General features: G+C 37.3%; 1 protein-coding gene across 1 annotated transcript; it reads left to right on the top strand.

Annotated features, from left to right (window-relative positions):
• Window positions 1–21: 21 nt before the first annotated feature.
• LOC115632723 (dual specificity protein kinase splA) lies at window positions 22–14,457 on the top strand. Its single transcript, XM_030529969.1, has 5 exons — window positions 22–655; window positions 2,857–2,959; window positions 12,181–12,508; window positions 13,319–13,674; window positions 13,744–14,457. Exons 1-5 carry the CDS (start codon window positions 39–41, stop codon window positions 13,942–13,944), a joined length of 1,605 nt encoding a protein of 534 aa, XP_030385829.1. The 5' UTR covers window positions 22–38; the 3' UTR covers window positions 13,945–14,457.
• The last annotated feature ends 5,080 nt before the right edge of the window (window positions 14,458–19,537 follow it).

The raw sequence follows: 19,537 nt of genomic DNA on the forward strand, positions 1-19,537 counted from the left end.
TTTTATATACGCACATAATTCAAACACTGCAAAAGTTAATGCCCAAAGGCGACGCCCCCAACGCTGCCACAATGATAACCAACAATAATTTGGATTACGAGAAGAACAGTAATACGAGTAGCACTGGCAGCAACACAGCACCAGCAGCAACAGCAACAGCTCTGGCAACAGCAACAACAACAACAACAGCCTCAACAGCTATGAGCAACAGCAATGGCAGCGCCAACAGCAGCAACAACTCCTCGCCAACTTCGGCCACCAATGCGAACGTCAATGACAATAGCAACAGCAACAACTCATACTTTAATCGCTTCGATAATCGCATTGCCGCAAATCTGGCCGCGGTCATAACGGGCGCCCGATTTCGCTCCTCCTCCTGCAGCAGCCGTACGACCAACAATGCCAATGCCAGCCACAACAAGCCCCACGATAATGCAGCGCGAGCGGCGATGGGTGTTGCCACCTCAGCGGCACGCACCCTGTCGCAGCACTACAATAGCATGGCTACTCTGGCACGCAGCAAGGCCCCCTGCATGAGCAGCAGCAGTGGCAGTAGCCAGTCGCGTCCTGCCTCGCCTGCTCCACCCACAACCTATGGCAGTCCCTCTCCCGGTCGCCGTCGTCCTTTGCAGCTCTTCACGCCGGTCAACCTCAAGTGAGTAATGCATCGCTTTCATCCAATGCTTCTAGCCTATCATCATGTCCATTTACACGCACGCACACATACAAACACACAACTAAACACCAACAAATATTATTACCTTACAAGTAAGACCACTAAGAACGAATAGGTTCGATGATCAGGTATGGAATGCAATGGAGAACTAACCCAAGGATCCCGATGTACAGGATAAAATAATTAGGACAATGTTAAAAGAGTTTCTTTAGAACGTTCAGAGAAGCTAGAGGAAGTAAACTAATTTTATAAATCTCCAGATTAGATATTGTAGCCACAGCTGTAATAGCTAGACATGTTGAATCAATTATACTAATTATGTTTCAAACAATTATAGCTATCTAAATACTAAATAATAATTAATAATAGAAAATTCTTCAATATATAACCAACTGTTGAATATCATTCTGAATCGATTGTAGTTAGGAGTAATATTAATTAATTAAAGATTTTAGAAATGAATGATTATTAGAAACCAAAAAAAAAAATAACGAAACAAGTAAAAAAGCTAAAGTCGGGTGTCCCGACTTTGAAATACTCTGTACATATGTTTACAATAATTATAGAAAATAAAAAAATTAAGAAAATAAAAAAAAAATTTGATCGATTTTACCTCTCTCGGTATTCGAACTCACGTAAAGGGTTTATAATTGCACATTTACATAGCAATTGCGTCTGTGTGAGTGTATGTATGCCTATGCGCATCTATTCGTGTCTGTGTAAGCATTTTCGCAGTCAACCAAACAGCAACATCAACAACAGCCGCGGGCAGCGCTTGAGCGGCGCTGCAGCAGCGCTGCATCAGCAAATATATTTATGGCTATAACTTCTTGTTAAATCGGTCTATCATAATGAAATTTGGCATACGGACATATAATAACTAACTGGGGGTATTTCCAAAATTTTAGTTCGAAATTCCAAGAATTACGGGAGTTACGATTTGCGGGGTAGAGGGGGGAGGGAGGGGAATTCCAAAATATACATTTTCTGCGTATTCACATAAGGCATCTGAGACTAAAATTTGGTGTTCCTAGGTCTTATAGTCTCCGAGATATAGGCGATTATACGAATGGAAAATCGGGAAAACCCCTATAGGGGGGAAGTGGGGGGGAAAATCAAAAAAGTAAAACAAACTCGTATAGAATACACACATAACGCATCTTTGTGCAAAATTTGGTGTCTCTATCTCTTATAGTCTCTGAGATCCAGGTGTTCATACGGACGGACAGACGGACAGACGGACAGACAGACAGACAGGGCTAGATCGACTCGTCTCGTCATGCTGATCAAGAATATATATACTTTGTGGGGTCTGCCACGCCTCCTTCTGCCTGTTACATTTTTCAGCTCCCGCAAACCTAATATACTCTTGTACATTTCATGTACAGAGTATAAAAAGATTCCCATCCACATGCAATAATTAAGACTTGAGTGTTTTAAAACATCAATTTCTTCACTTCAAAGGCAATCAGAAATATTTTAATTAATTAATTAGCAAAATGTTCTTTAGAGATGTGCCTCAATAGAAAGAATAGGAAGAACAGACAAATTTCTTGAAGTATAAGCTGCTCGCTGTTGGCGTTTAGTGGACGCATTAATATGCCGACAAACCACTACTTTGAATCAGTAGTACGTTGGCGAAAAAAGAAAAATTTAAAAAAATCCACAAATAGTTAAGTCTACGACACCACTGGTTTTATGTTGCGCTATTCTAAAATATTAATATTCTCAGCTATATGCTTAGTATGTATAGCACCGGCTTTATGGTACATAAGTACATAAGAAGCCTCGACTTCATGCCTATCAATTCAAAAACAATTTTTTAATTCCACCTGAATTTAAAAGACCTTTTAGTTCTTCATGAAAATATTTTTAGACAGAAACGTTCTAGTGTTCAATTCTTGCTTTGCACAGAAACATATAAATAGTATATATATATATTTACATATATTTAAATATAAATAACTCCTTAGATAGTCATGAAAATCAGATATAGGGCTACATTTGTAATTCCCCTCCTCTTGGTATAAGACATGGTTTATTATTCCAGGCAAAGTTTACGTATATCCGTATTATAGCATATTTCGGGATCCTTGGGAGAGAAAGTATTCTGTATAAGAAGTTGCATGACGTATTTGTTTATAGCGTGCTTTATTTGCTTTGTTTTTGTTCCCATACAGCTGCAATGACAACGACAAAGTGGCCCAAACACCCAGCTCCGATGAGGACAATTCACCCACAGAGCTCAATAATTGCAAGCGTTTGACCGACAAACCGCCGCTGGTGAGTAAACGATGCCGCCCTTCCAATCGATATGAAATTTCATTTTATTGCCAAACTTTTTCGTCCTGCCATTGTCAAGATCCCAGCCTGCATATCCATGACCAATTGCGTCACATAATTCGCCATAGCCTTGAGTCATTGTGCATCAGTTTTGCATATTTTATGTGTTTCCTTTATCCCCCGCACTCTGACGTCGACTTTGACAAGGGTGTTTCGGAATTCGCGCTTCTCTTGGTCGTTTATTGGTTTTCTTTGACGAGTTCTGCAAAGTTTTCCTTTTTTCTCGACGCTTGTTATGAATTATTGGCCACAAGTCTTTGTGTTGACGGACGGGGGGAGAAGGCAGTGCCGCTCAGATCAACTCAGATGGCCCGTTAATATCTTATAACACGAGGGTGAAGTGACAAGTTGATAAAAAATTCATCGAATTTGTTGAATAAGCATTGTTTATGTAGAATCCATGAAAAAATGTTGACGAGCTCTTCCTATACTAGATTTTTTCGCAGCTTATTAGCAGGAATATCTCTTTTTACATCGTGCAATGAGTACTTAGAGAAAGATTTGTATCTATGTTAAAATTATACCTCAATCAAAAACAAAAAATACTATTCCAAAATACAGGTTTCTGTTATAAAAAACTGGTCGGGTGCTATTTTCCAAACTTAATAATAATTTAAGCATGACCTTTACGCTATAGGATATTTGTTGACGTCAGCGATTATCATAGAATGCTATATTCCTGGCAATTACTCTGATATTTGTCCGAAAACCGGAGTTAATAGACATTACGATGTCATCGTTTATTACTGTGTTAAATATGAATTCAATCAATATCCAGTTTAATATTGAATTATAAGTTCTTCAACTATACTGGATTGATTAATATTTGAGTCATACAATTCATAACTTGATTTTATTCTATAATACTGATCCTATAATAACCTCTAACATCAAAGAATTTCGGTGGTTACAAACCTTTCCATTTCGATATAATACTTAGCTAACATCTTGGTTTATGCTTCAGTTTCTTTTACTATAAAACAGCTGTTTACTTAAACAATATATTATATCTTCTAACGAAATACATAAAATGAAACTCAAACTTGCATCGGAATGACGCTTTCTTTAACATTTGAAAAACGCTCAGGCTCTTTCTGTTCCACTACTTATGATAATAGGAATATGGCCGCATAACTTTCAGAAACTCCTCAAACCATCCACACATACATTTGTATTGGAAGTTGAACACACAGCGACACACGCACACACACATCTTCTTCAGAGTCTCAAGTATGTGACGAACAACTTGCCGCCGTTATCGTTACCCCAAATGGTATTAACTCAAAACGCAAAAGTTTAGGCAACTTGGCTCAACCAAAAAACGTAACTCGCTCCCTTGCCCTCGTCCTGACCTGACTTTGTTAGTGGAATCCTCACCCGCTCACTGCCATAACTTACAGACCATTTGCCAGCATTTTTTTGGTCTTTGTCATAACACGTCGATGTTGCCTAGAAATGTGTGTGTGTGTACATGTGTGTACATGAATGGTTGCCCCTTTAGCCAGTCACATGCGCAATGTTTATCAAATGTTGTGCCATTCTTTGTCACGTGATGCGCCGCCGATGCGGATGCGGATGCCGAAGCCAAAGCAAAAAACTTTGCATTACAAAACTTTTGGCCAAGTCCAGAGAAGGCAGAACTGAATTCGACTCTCGCTTCAAGTTATTGTTCTTGGGCGAACAGCACGTTGTTTTCATAAATTTTCTGCCTTAAATATTCATACATACATGCTCCCACACACATAGCCACATCTAGGATACAGTAGTGGGCAACATTTTAGACACGGAAATGATGTGAAGATAGTTTTTTCAAATGTTCTAGTTATTTATTATACTGTATAATTAATAATCTACGCACCTCACAATTCCCAACAACACTTGTACGAACGATTTATTATTCTAAAAGTAATTCATTACGAAATGTCTTTTTTCGATGATTTTAAAGTACTAGACTGCAACAGAAGCTTAAGTATCATGTGATTTTGAATTTTTACAACATATATTAATAAGGAAATGGCTTTACTTAAAATCTAGTTTGAAATCAAATAAAAAATGCTTAGCAACAGTAACAAATATTATTTATTTATTCCATATATATTGGAACGTTGGATTACAAAATTGTCGAATTTATTCCATATTATTCAATATACGATTCTGGGAACAAGAAAGAAATGAAACACTCATCTAAATGTTCAATCTATCTGCCAAATTTTCGAGTGTTCGGCTATTATTGGTTCTTTAGAGCATATTGGCCGTATTGACATATTTCTGTGATATATTTGATGTAAAAATATTTTCCTTTCGACATCAGTGCAGATCCCAACCTTCTAGCTTGGATACTTTTCCAAGTATCTAAGCTACTGCTAGTCAATAATCTGATTAATAAAGGCACTTTTTTCCTGCAACAATAAGATGTACCAACGCTTTCTTTTCAATTCGAATGACATTAAACATTCACATGGAATCACAAATGTTAAGTTCAGATGAAATTGAAAATTAATCGAATTTTTGCTTACATCAATATGTAGAGTATTAATCTGTTTAAATACAACATTGTTCCAAAGCAACTATCCACAAAGTTCAAAGGTCCTGACAGAAGGAAATTGGCCTCAGAATAAATTGGGCAGGGTTCTAAAAATCCTGTGATATATTTTGGAGATGTAAAGCTCAAGTTCGTCAGACCGTCACATTTTATGGACTCCTTCGACGTCTTGAAGGAGAAGTTGTTCACCTCTTTAGTTTAAGGAGGAGCAACCATATAGTATTTATTTGAATTTGTTGGCCTCTATTGTACGCACAGCTGTGCGCAGTCGGGCGTAGTCGATGCGATAAGTACGTGCGAGTTTATTCATATGAAAGGCTGCTATGTGCACGTATGCATGTACGTATGGATGGGTGTATATGTGTGTGAGTGTGTGTGTGTATGATTTTGTCTTATTTATGGCAGTAGCGCGTCTGAAGCACATTATTATGATTACGTTTTGAAGCAGTTGGCTAGGCGTTGCATTGCATTTCATATCATATAGCATTGCGACCTAATGGCCCCTAAATTGAAGTCGTGACTGCAAAAAGTGCAAGCAGGTCAACAAGTCGAGGCTGTCAAAGCACTTGGGGTACAAACATGTGTAATGGCGTCGATTTGCATAACTTAAATGAGACATGCACATGCTGCGTATACGCAATATGGCAAAAGGCAAAAACAATAAACTGCACACCCCACCCAGAGCAGGCCAGGCACTCAAGCAAATTGCAAACTGTCGCCACAAATATGCTAAACTTCAATGAACTTTCCAAAGCGGAAATGCCAAAACTCATACATAAACATACACAAACAACACCACCACCACCACCATGAGCACCACTCTCACCCTCTTCGAAACAGCCGATCCAGGCATGAAAATCGAAAGCGAAAAGCAATCAGTTGGCTCTAATGGCAAGCTATAAATTTTACTCAGGCCGAAGGCATGTTCTGCGTTTGTCAATAACGGCATGCAAAATCTCAAACATCCACATCCACATACACACACACACACACCCTCAACCAAATGTGCCAAGGACATGCCCCAAAATACCAACAACTATAAACAAAACACACAAAAACAGAAAGAAAAAAAACGAGGGAATAAATAAAAAAGGGTTGCAGCATTTCGCTTTTGTTTAACATTTTTGCCATATTTCTTCGTTTTTTCGCCGCTGCTACTGCTGCTTGTTGTTTTGTCAATAAATCAATTTTTCCATAACACGCATACGCAACATTGGTTTTGCATAGTTTTTCAATATGCCGTCTCTTGATAAACACACTGAGCTCTTACCCAACCCTTCAAAGAAGCTCAAGAGTTGTGTAGCGCTGTCTGCAGAGCGATAAGCAAATTAATTTCTCGTGCCATGTTCTACGTATAGTATATGTTCCATGTTGAAGGGCGTGGGCACGCCTAATGGCTGCGAGACATCAAGTTTTTGTTCCTCTAATTGTGCCCGGCGGTGCCATCGTGCCATCGTTTCCATCGTTGGCTGACTGATTCAATTTCAGATAAGGAAAATAAGGCAGGCAGGCAGGCAGGCAGGCAGGCAGGCAGGCGACTTGCACATGCGACCAGTCCCACCAAAGACAAATGCGGCACATTATGCAGTCGCGGCTTCTGAGCTCTGGAGCTGAGTTGGGGCTTCTGTTGGCCACCCGCATAACAAAACCCAAACGAGTCTGCCGGAAATGACGCGCTGTCTGAATATCCCTCTTGCCCTGCTCATGTCCCCCTCTCTGACCCATTGTCCGACCATCCGCATATCTGTCGCTGGCGTTGATGCATCGATGTTGTTGACTCTACTGCCACTAAATGTTTGTTTAGTAAGTGCAACTGCAACTTCAGCGGCCATGGAGAGCATAGCACTCGCAAATATACTACACTACTGCATATGTAGCTGCACAGATAGTCAGACAAACGTTTAAACGTGCTCGACATCGAACAACAGCCGAACAGTGGTTGAATGCATGTCTTTTGAAGCTTATCGTGCATGTTAATTAGAATCACGGCTGAGAGCTGCCCGACAATGCAACCAGCGGGATACTTCAGTTCATCCATTCACCGGGCCTATCAAATGCATATTGCATCATCATGTAATAGGATTGGGAGAGCGGTAACATTTGCCTGCTCATCAACTTCAGAGTTCTCATAGACGGCTTTAAGCTTTAATATTAATATTATTATTAATTCTTCGTGAATGCTGTAAAAAGAAAAATGTATATATCATTCGGTGGGTATAGCAACTTTAGCCGCGGTTTTATTCCCCACCACCTCTTTTTGTAATTCCACATTCAATTCAGGCACTCAACATTTCAATATTTTATTTTAATTTGAAGTAATGTTTGCCTACAATTCTAAAAATCAATATTGAACTTTATTGTCTTTAGATTCATTGAAGCAGCAATTGGTTTCTTTCCATTTAAAGAAGAAATTCTCTTTTATTGTAAATATATAAGAATATTCTAAAAAGGTGAGCTTAATCAAAAAAAAGATAAACTTTCCTACATAAGTAATAATTGTTGCATTCAATTATATAGTTCCATTCCCCTTTTAGCCCTTTATCTATAGCGTATAAAAACATGACCCATATTACTGCTTTTTTAAAAAAAATTTTGTTTCAATGGCGCTACTGTTGCGATGTTTTAAAAAGATACATTCTCCTTAAAATTAAAACTCTCTCATAACTCAACTTTCAAATAAGTTGACGTGATTTATCGTTGCTTTTATATATTTTTAAAATCAATACTAGATGGTATTTTTCTGGGTATTTGGATTAACCGTTCCATCGCTCCACAGAACAATCGTCCAATTTAAATCACTTGTTCAAAACTTATTAGAAATTTTGTGAACTTTGTTTAAAATATGTTTAAAAAACTCAACTCAATATTAAAATTGTATTTTTAATTTTTAGCATAACATTCGTACTTAATTAAAAATATATATAAGAGTAGATATGCCAAAAAAAATAGAAACACACAAATCATTTTTGCAAAATCTACCATATAGCCGTAGTTTATATTGGACAGCAAAATCTTTGGAGCCCTTAAAACTGAAACAACAATGAACAATGAAAGGACTAATCCAGATAATACACGCCTAAAATCACTTGTCGTTTAGCATCTTCATTGAACTTTAAAAAACTAATTTATTTATTTATTTCATTAGCAAACAAGCTGTCAAGGTAAAAAATATCCACTCAATAGAGAACTTAAAATAAATCAAGTTGAAGAGTAAAAAGGGCCATCCAAAATACAATAATATCTAAAAACGAGTCCTTATTTCAAAACAATAAGTGTCAACAAAGGCTTTGACATTGACTGCAGTTTAGTCTTGATTAATAAAACATTTGTATTCAAAAATTGAAGATTTCGGTCCCAAACACCACATGCAAAGATTTTGACTATTTTGTTTTAATTTTTACTTATAAACTATTAATTGATGTAGAATTAAAGGAATTTGTGTGCGAATTATTTGCATTTCTATCCAATCTCTGGAAACAGATTTATATTTACATTATTTTGAGCTATTCTTGCCACTGTACGATTTCGTATCGGTTGGCTCTCGTCCAATTTGGCGGTCGCCTCATGTTGTGGCCGCTGCTTGTCTGGCTGACTGATTTTAAAGTGACAAACACCCGAAAGTCACCAGCACTGCTGCTCCACGGCTAACCACACATGAGTATCAGACACAAAATATTTGACTGCAAGGCTATAAATAATATTCGTGACCCGAACTGTGTCCACGCAGCAACATACGGACGCAGAAGGGCCAGCAAAGTTGATGTCTGATCTGAATACGTTGGACACTTTGCTGTGGCAACCATATAATGCTGCTTTCTTTCATCACATCTCTAGGGTGGCTGTTCCGGAGCCCCATCGATGCACTTTATTAAATTTACATAAATGTTAACGTTGTTCTCCGAATGTTTTTCGAATGCAGACGCCAGTTTTGGGCCATGAAACGTGCGCTCCATTCTAGAGCAACATGAACTGCAACAGCTGCTAGGACAATTATGCCACAGAGCCGGATATGGATGATGGAAAATGTTAAATTAATATTCAAGCGTTCAGAAACAAAATGCTTGCCCTTAGTACTAGTTAGCTACACAGGCTAAATGTGCTCTTTAATTTTTAAGCATACTAAGAAGAGCGTAAAAGGAGAAAACTCTAAAAATCACAATTTGTTTATGTAGGTCGTGTAAGTGGGGTTTGAATAGCAAGAGGAGGGCTCTTTTGTTTTCAATGCATATGTTATGGGATATGATCCGCTTAGCTTACCTATATCGAACCGAATCTATGTTTGAGTGTACGTTTTTTTTCAAATCATATATCATGATTTCTCACACTATTTGTTTCCATATTCATAGGGGGTCGCAAATATCATTTAGACATAAGATAGTGCGACTCTGAGTTCTCCATCACTCTGCCACTAACATTGAATCTTTACACTCAATTATATCTGTAATTAAATCTGATGACAAAAGATACAACAAAGAAACGATTTTCTACATTCAAGAAAACTTCTCTTTATTAAATTTAGCTTTTAAAGCATAGCTCTATCTTCAATTTGTCCTTTTCATTTCATTGCATATCAATGTAAATTTAAATGTATATGTTTTTAAAAATATATATCTGAATCATTCAAGAAAGGTGGGGCGTGGACAATCCCAGAATAACACACCAGTATGTTCAAATCAAAAGCTGGCAGAGGGTACACCAATAGATTTGTAGGTTCTGTTGTGCATGTGTTAAAAAAATGCAACTGAAACGTATACAATTGTTTTTAAATCTGCGCTTATTCAGCAGCTATCCTGTTCCATTTTAGTTCATTTGAATCTTGATTCTACAATTACATGGAAAGTCTTTCAGTTAGAAAAGTTTAAGACTTGTGTTTCCTCGCATTCGAAATGAACTGTTTACGGCTTCCGGCACAAAAAGAAATTACAGGAAAAGTGGCAGCTAAAAAATGTACTTCGCTTTCCCCTTGTTTGTAAATCTGTGTAAATGCGGCGTGAAATATGCGAACAATGGTTAAGCAGCGCAAAAGTATGCAAGCGGCTGTTAAATTATGCAGCAATGAGCAAACAATTGCTGTCAGCGATGGCGGCACCGACAACTTACCTGGGCTAGCCGAAAATTTTACCAAAAGCGGTGGCTGTCGTTGCTTCATTGTCAATGTCGCTTTAAATTATGCCAAAAAGAGCGCATAGGCAGAGGGGATACCAAGAAGGGCTGTAGTCTAGTTTCGAGCAGACAAGCATTGTGTGCCGCAGACTTTTCAAAGCCACTGACCTTAAAAAATGGCGGCCGTCCTACGATCTCGACAAGAGCGCACAAGTGCAGCTGAATTATCGCTTTTCTTTGCATTTTTTTTTATTGCTATTGCAGTTGTTGTTGGTGGTCTTCGGCCTCCCAGCAAGCCGCTTCCGTTGCCTGCACGCCATTTGCTAGGCAACATTTCTAGTTCGCTGAATGTGTCTATGAGTGTGAGTGTGTTTGTGTCTGTATGTGTGTGTGTGTCGAGTGTGTGCCGCGCAAGTTAGCAGCCTCGAATTTATACGCCTTTCATGTTTTCTTCCTGCCTGCAGCTACACAGCCAAATAAAAATGCTCACAACCTTTCAAGCGGCTTTAAGCCACAATCGTTTCGAATGAGTCAAAATATATTTCAAACTTGATCCCTTGTCATGAAAATAATAATCTTGCATAATCTCCTATTATGCAAAGATATAATATTATCAAATATATTTTGTCTCTGTCCCAAACTTTTATAAATTTTTATTAATTTTATACTGGTTTTTTAAAACACTTCACTGAATGGTATATTGTTGTCAGTGTAAAAATTCCTGGCAGACCATATGTTGGATGTACATACTTAAATATATATAATCAGCATCCAAAAATCGCGATGTTCGTTTGTTCATCCTTCCACCTGTTTGTAGCAATCACTAGTCCTCCCACAGTTTCAATTGCGACCCAATTTTTTATTGAAAAGTTATATAAAAATGCAAAATAAGTAGAGAATATTTTCTAAGGAAAGTTGAGGTACTAGGCAAACAGTGGGGTATATAGTTCTCATTTGTATTACAACTTTTTAGCTCAGTATTTTATTTTATATAATTTCCGAAGAATCTCTGTTAAAGTGTCATCTGTGCATTTTCTCTGTGTATAACTGTAATTCGTACTTACTTGCACAGTCCACCAAACATCCGTTTCCTGCTTAAGTGCGCCGCCAAAGCTGCTGCAGAGAACAAGAAAAGCAAAATAAAAAAATAAAAATGGCAGCAAACTTTAGCACAACGCTTCCGCCAAGCATTTTGCTGCTTTTTGTCTCGTTGCGGTTTTTGGTAATAAATTTTTTTTGCCCACGCTGGCGCGCCGGCAAAATGTCTGCGGCTGCAGGGCTTGGTCGGACCAGCAAGGTGTTTAAATTGTAGTTAATTTTTTTTTTTCTTTTTGCCGCCTCAATGCATTTTGGTCTGGCTGAACTCATCCCCTGAATCCCTTAAGTTGCTTACACGCATCAGAGCCATTAAATTGTGTCTCCAGCCCTGATCCTTGGCCTTGAACGATGCCTCCTTTCAAGTGCAGTACTTGGACTCTCTGCTCTGTCTGAAGTTTAAATTTTGCAACTTTTGCAGGTCAAGCGTCTGACCATGGGTCTGTTGCGCCACAACGAAGAGTCATGCCCCCTGGTGAGCAATGCCACGCCCATAACGGGCAGCATAGCCAGTACAACGCCCACTCTGACGCACAGCACGGCTCTGGTTAACCAGCTTAGGTGCAGCGAGAGCGACAGCAATCCCATCTACTCGAATGGCTACATCAATGAGGACTCCTATATCGACAGCAAATTCGGCGACTCCTGCCGACAATCCCTGACCGCCATACCCATGCTGGATAATGTGAATGTGAACGATAACAGCGAGTTCAATTTGAAGAAGCGATACCTGCGCGAAACTAGCAGCGGTGAGTAGCAATTCATTTATACCGATTAATGTCTACCGTTTCCGATCTTAACATTAAGAATTTTCTGTTAATCAGTTACTGAATTTCATTTCAAGGAATTTGTGCTTGACTTTAAAATTATCTTTTGGAGTTATCTTCAATATATGAGACCCCAATACTTTGGTTTCTTTCCATTGTTTTAACAAATAATGTTTGTAACGACCAATTTTAAAAAAGCTACTAAATCAATTATAATATGTCTGTTTTAATTTAAAACGGAATAAATAAATTTTGAAGAAAACAAATTAAATATTGTTTGCCTATCCCGCAATGATTTATTGTGCAAACTTGTTTATGCTTTTAATTTGATTTCAAAAACATAAAAGGAAATCCAGAATATAACAACAAATTCAAGTGAAAATGTTTCCTTATGTTCCTTTTTAAAATTAACGTATACAAAAATAGAGCGGACCTAACTCTACAGAACCAACTAAATGTTTCGATTCAAAATTTATTGTTTTCATAAACTAAGAGATTTCCTTTTCATTTGTAATGAATTTTATGCAAAATACTTCTGAAAAGTATAAGATTGCTTACCATTTAGTCATTTTTATAATCTCGTGCAAAAGCCTAACACGTTATGAAAACAACTAATGATGTTCTTTTGTATGAAACACTGGATCGTTCAATCATCAACATGATTATCTCACTATTGCTTAACAGTTTTTATATATTTCCACCACGTCCCATCGCTGCCATAGGGCTTTCGTCCTTTGATTCGTTTGATATTTCCTAGCACTTTTCAAAGGACTTTTCTCTATTTATTTATAGCCAATTCCAGTCCCAAGATCTTTGCAAATCGCCTGCGAGTGAACAATGCCACAACCTTGGCTGCAGGTCGCTACAACAACCCCAACACCCACAGCAACAGCAGCGGCAGCATCAATCAGCCAAGCAACCCCGAGGAGGAGGAGGCCGAGCTGAAGGACGCATGTTGGTATCAGGCGGGCATCTCACGAGATATTGCTGTGGAGGTGTTGCAAAGTAAAAGTCCAGGCGCCTTCCTGGTGCGAAAAAGCACCTCTAAGCCGGGTTGCTATGCGCTCACATTGCGAGTGCCATCGCCTCCGGGTCCCAAGATAGCAAACTACATTATATTGCGAACGGCGCGCGGCTACAAGATCAAAGTAAGTACACAAATAGTTTGCAATTATGATGATTACTTATGACTTTGTGGTTGTTATTGCAACTGGCAGGGCTTTCGCAAGGAGTTCTCGAGCCTGAAGGCGCTGATAACTCACCACTCGGTCATGCCAGAGCTCCTGCCCGTACCGCTGGCGATGCCAAGGCCCACAAATATGTCCTCGTCGCGTCGCAATCTAGATGACTTCGATACCTATGACTCGCTACAAATGCTTCTCAAATATTTGCGCGCCAAGGACATCGAGGGGGAGTAGAAATGGCATACAAATTGCTTTTAAGTTTCTGTTATTTTTGGCATGATATATGCATAAAAAATATTTATACAAGTATATGTATACTCGTACACAAACATATGTTATAGAAAAATGTGATATTCGATAAAAAGAAAAACACAGACACTGCAAATGAAACGCCTAGCTGATAAATGGTGAAAATACGTATAGTTTAGTTGGATTTTTCGCGAAAAAATGATGAATAGATAAAAGGGAATGAAGCGCACATATAGTAAATAAAAATGCTTTAGGGTCGTAAATATTTAAACTTGACTTCTCGCGATTCATTTTCCGTGTTCCCCGACAACAAAGAAAAAACGAAAGACGGAAAACAAATATGACATTAAATTTTAATTCTATGTTAAATGTTGTTGCTGCTTCAATTGTTAAGCACATATAAATACAGAATATATATACGACGGAAAAAATACTACATTTGCATATTTGAAATTAAGCAAAACAAAACAAAATTGAAAACAAACCTAAATATGTAAATAATTCACTACCGTAACATAATTGAGTAAATAAAGTTGTTTAATTTATATACAAAAAATAATTTCTGCATTTCTCTTTCCCCTATGTGGCGCTTTTCAGCACGACAGCTGCGTTTTTAAATTATTTTTCACACGCTCCAGCCATGCTCATTAAATACAATTTCATAATAATGCCATTTCACCATTCTTTATACCCGGTGTAGCAAGCTTAATGAATGGGCATATTGGTTTTATGACGAAATACAAGGATATACTTGTAGTGCCTGCGATGGAGAATACACTTTGAGAACAGTAAAATGGAGCATAAAGCTGTGAACCTCGCCAAAATTATTCATCTTACCTACTGAAGCCGGTATACCCTCTTTTCTGTTAATATGCTGGAGACTCTTCATTTTCGACTGTTTGAATGTATGAGCGCTTATAATTTGGAAGCTATTGAAGCTAAAGTAACTGAACTTGGCAAGCAACTGCTTCCAACCCAAATGCACATACAGTTCAAATTTTTCGATATCCTTTCACTTCTTCAACATTGAAAATAAACATCAAACGGTCCATAAAATGGTCAATAGATCCTCGGAGATCTAAGGTCAGATGTCCAGAAAACTTTTATCTGTCCGAGTGCAGCCGCTGCCGTTGTGTTTCTCCAATTACTTCTCTTATTCTGCTTGAGTACCTGAGACCATTCTCGACTGTTTGAATGGATAATTTGAAAGCCTTTGAAACTAGAGTATATGAACGTGGTAAGCAACTTCTTTCAGTCTATATGCACATCAAGTTTATGTTTATAAATATTTTAAGTCATCTATATTATTCAATTCCATTACTTTATTATAATTGTATGCCTTCAAACGTTTATTAACTACAATATACCATATGGATTATAAAAGGTATATAATAGTTTGGTTAAGTTTTAAATATCTATGTATGTTTCTCTCTAAGACACAGTAGCATTCAATTTTCAATTTTCAATCTGTTCACTATTTGGCTTTTGCTGCAATTTGCCGCCAACCAATTTTCAGTTTGTTGTGGCCTAATCACCGTCATTATACAATTTTAATTTGCTCTGTGTTATTTCCTCTCTCCTACGTAGCAACTTTTAATTTAAAAAAAGAAGTCAGCACAAAAAAATCAAAGTCTGACCGGCAGCATGCACCTAATCCCTTTTTTAATTGCGGCAATCCCAAACCATTTTCTTCTATATGTTGTCGCAAAAGTTGTGGCAAATCTTTTAGCCAACCAAAGCACATTGGAAAAGTTTTCAGCCAACAGCGTTTGCTTGTTGGTGTCAAAGCAAATTCTTTTATTTTCTTTTACTTTTTTTTCGTTACTTTGCTTTACTCTTCATTCACGAGGTTGTTGGGTAAAAACTTTGGCTTTGTAGCAATTATCGGCCTCGCTACACACGAATGCGCACGCAAATAAAAAATTCAAACGGATGCCCCCCATTCATTTAAATCATTAGCAAATGACAGGGATACATACGACATACATTCAGTGGGGCTAAATAATTCATAGGTACGGGAAACTTTTGGTCATTTCAATTTATTTGTCAATTATTACAAGACAAACACACAAACAAGCCGACGAACTTAGGGGACCATCTCAAGAAGCTGTTTTTGACAAAATGCTCATTAAATATTTAATAATCTAAAGTGAGGCCAACAATGACAACGAAAACATCAACAACAACAACAGCAGCAACATTGGCAGCCGCAACTCAAATGTCGAAAATCAATTGTGAGTCATTGCATACTACTGGGCCCTGCACACTGGTGCCGGATTGCAAAAATGCTGGCCAAAATAGAATCACCTGTAGCCAAGGGCGTACGCAGGTTTTACAAAAGGGGGCCAAAAAATTAAATTATTGATTAAATAATGCACGATACATTTAAAAAATAATTTATGCAAATTATCAATGAAAAAACTTCAACAATCCAACTCAGTTCATTTTAAGGCGAAATATTGCGTCACTGGCGACACTGTAGGAAAATCACTCATTACAGGAAAACTGTCTGTATTTCAATATGAAACTTCGTGTTTTTATGTTTGTTGTCATTTTGTGAAATTAATACACTTCCTGTTGAGGGCACGATATGCTGCCGAAACGCGTAAATAATTTAGCTTAAATTATGAAACGAGAATAAGAGCAAATGGAAAACACAATACAAGGATAATCACAGAAGAGGCTCAATGCTAAAACACAACAACAAAATTGAACAACTATAGTAGTATAAAGTTAAATTACATGTTGTATTTTGAGAAAATGTTAAACATAAGCATATTTACTGATAGGTTATGAATGTTTCCTTAAATGTAACAAGTTTGACGCCAAATTAATGTCACGATTTTATGAAAATATTTTTTAGCTTTTATAGTTTAATATTATTTATAATTACTAAAGTAACTTCTTAACTTGTATCGAATGAACTAAATTGTAGGCGTATTTGCATATCTGTAGGCTTTTCTTCTGTAAGAATAAAAGGTTTAATTTCACGATATAGTGTTGTATATTTCTTACAACCTTTTGAGAAGTCAAATAATTATTAGTATTAATAATATTATTTATAATTATGAGTAAGGAGCGAAGATTTTCTATTAAATTAAGGGCCTGTTAATATGGGCTGTAAGTCCTATCTTGTTGAAAAAAAAATGTCCTTCGCTGAAAATGAAATCATTTAAATAAATATGTTGATAAACAAAATCCCTCATGCTAAAATTGTTAAAAATGTTTCATGTATGTATTTCTCAAATGAGCAGACTTTGAATTCCTCAGCTAACGGCATTTTACGTATGTCTGAAACAACTAGTTCCAATGTTTTTTTCTTTGCATACCATAGAAGCCCATTTTAATTTGCAGTAACTTAATTTAGTCCCATTGTACGCTGTCATATTTCTTTGTCATTCGAAAAGAATGGCGACAATGCGCTGGCGCACTTAAATGCTTAAGTGGTTCATATACTATAGTTTAAGTATATAAGTATATACCAACTTACATATACAAGGTGTCTGTGTATGTGTGTGTGTTTGTCTTGGAGTCCTTATTCATTGTGCTGTTGTCGTAAAAAGTTTTTAATTGAACTTTCTCAATGCACGCAATTTTCGTAATGAGCGCTATTTGCTTTCATGGCCAACCCCGCCCCTGCACTTGGCCGGGCAGCCCCTCACGACAAAAGCAAATACGCGATCGTACAAGTATAAGAAAGGAGCAGCAGGGGAGCGGAGGGGACCAAAGTAAAACCAAAAGTCAATGGTTTGCCCAGCGTCTGGCAAGTGCAGTGCAATTGTCCTTATATTATTTACCAGGCACTTGCGTTCCTCTTTTCATTTGTCGCATTTTTCCTTTTGTTTTTCGCCTGCCTGACATTTTCATTATGTTAGCGTGTGTGTGTATGTTTGTGTATGTGTGTGCGCGAACGCATTAATAATCGCAAGTGTTTGTGTGTGTGTGTGTATGTGTGTGTGACTGTTGAACAAAAGCATCAAATTATTGCCCCCGTTATTCGCCTTACTTGGCTCCCTTCATTTGTGAGAAGACAAGACAACGACGCCAGAATGCTAGAATTTGCACAATTTTTACATTGGAACTTTTTCATTAGGCTAATTAAAAATGTTTTGTGGCGGCTTTTAGGGTTTGAGTCTCTGTCTCTGTCCTTGTGTTGAAACTTTCACCGTAACATGTGGCATATGAGTCCTAAAGTACTTTATGGCTGTCAGCAGCAAGCAGCAGGGAGAAGCTCTGCTACCGTTAGATACTTAAATATTTGCGTAAGTGAAGCATTTTTGAGACTGTGATGCTGTCAAATATGAATATGGCACTACTACATTAGCCCCAACCCACAAATGTTTAGCCCTGCTTTGTGTCTGTCAAAACTTGTTAAGCGTATGGCCCCAGACATCAGTTCATATCAGACAAATGGCAGGACGCGACATTTCGAAAAATCTTAACAGCAGCAGGCGGAATATACAAAGTTGCCTATGCGCCAACTTTTTTTAACACCCCTTCCATGTTTAGTTTTAAAAACTTACAAAAAAAGAAACTCTAAACTTTTGTAACCACGAAAAAGTTTTCCTTAAATGCAGCGCACGAACATTAAAACGACAATTTCGAGTGCTATTTGCGGAGCATTGTCATTAAAACCTCAAAATAGAAGCAGAAAAAAATGGAAAGATAAAAACAATAAATGTGAGAAACAAAGAACGTTAGTGTGCCTGCCTTCCTATTCTATTGTTACACCCTTTGCAAAAGTCCCACATTCTCTAAAGGTGTCCGTTTGCAGGGCTTGTCGGAATTAAACATTTTAATGCTAACCGAATCGCATTTAGGTGTCGCTTCTACATAGCGACACCTTTGTTTTAATAAAAGGTTCTGTTTTGATTATAATTTCTTTCGCTTTCGTTATGATACATTAATTTGGATTCACCGGTACTTACCTGAATAGACAAGTTAACGTATACTTTGAAGGTAACAGTTCGCATCAAGTTTCGTGAATCGAAAACTTTTCATGTTATCCAAATTCGTCATTAATTGTTGTTATGGCAGATATATAGCATTTCGATCCATCTGCAATTAAATCAAGACCATTTTCGTCTCAAAATCATTCTATTATTTAAGATTATTCGAGCAGAACAATGTTGTTAACCTGTTCTAAAAATAATTATAATACCCGTAGCAGTTCAGGTTAAAGTAATGGCAATATATTGCTTTTGTTTAAAATGTGTATGTATATGGTAATAAATTTCAATTAATGGTTTTTGTTTCGACATAATATTACTTTCGATTAAATATTACAGCACATTACAGCATGATGAGTGACAGCAAAATTCAAATTCAAAATTCTAATAATTTATTCCTCATATTTGAAATAATCTTAAATTACTTCTTTACTTTGACATTTCAAGTAAGACAAGAAGAAGTACCTTATTGTTTTATAGTCGCTCCCCTCAGCTCAAATGTAGTGTGCTCCTATTTTTGAACCTACTTGTGAAGCTTAACAATTAATCATTATGGATATTTTTTGTTTGAATCGTCTGTAACATTATCAAAATTGTTCTAATTAGAAGGAAATAAAGTCATCTGATGT

This window comes from Scaptodrosophila lebanonensis, unplaced genomic scaffold, assembly GCF_003285725.1.
Source record: "Scaptodrosophila lebanonensis strain 11010-0011.00,11010-0021.00 unplaced genomic scaffold, SlebRS2 tig00001415-arrow-pilon, whole genome shotgun sequence".
In the NCBI taxonomy this organism is placed as follows: Eukaryota; Metazoa; Arthropoda; class Insecta; order Diptera; family Drosophilidae; genus Scaptodrosophila; species Scaptodrosophila lebanonensis.

Coding starts and splice junctions, on each gene's coding strand:
- LOC115632723 (XM_030529969.1), top strand. CDS start 39: ATGCCCAAAGGCGACGCCCCCAACGCTGCCACAATGATAACCAACAAT. Junction 12,509..13,318: donor CCTGCGCGAAACTAGCAGCG/GTGAGTAGCAAT, acceptor ATTTATTTATAG/CCAATTCCAGTCCCAAGATC. Junction 13,675..13,743: donor CGCGCGGCTACAAGATCAAA/GTAAGTACACAA, acceptor TGCAACTGGCAG/GGCTTTCGCAAGGAGTTCTC.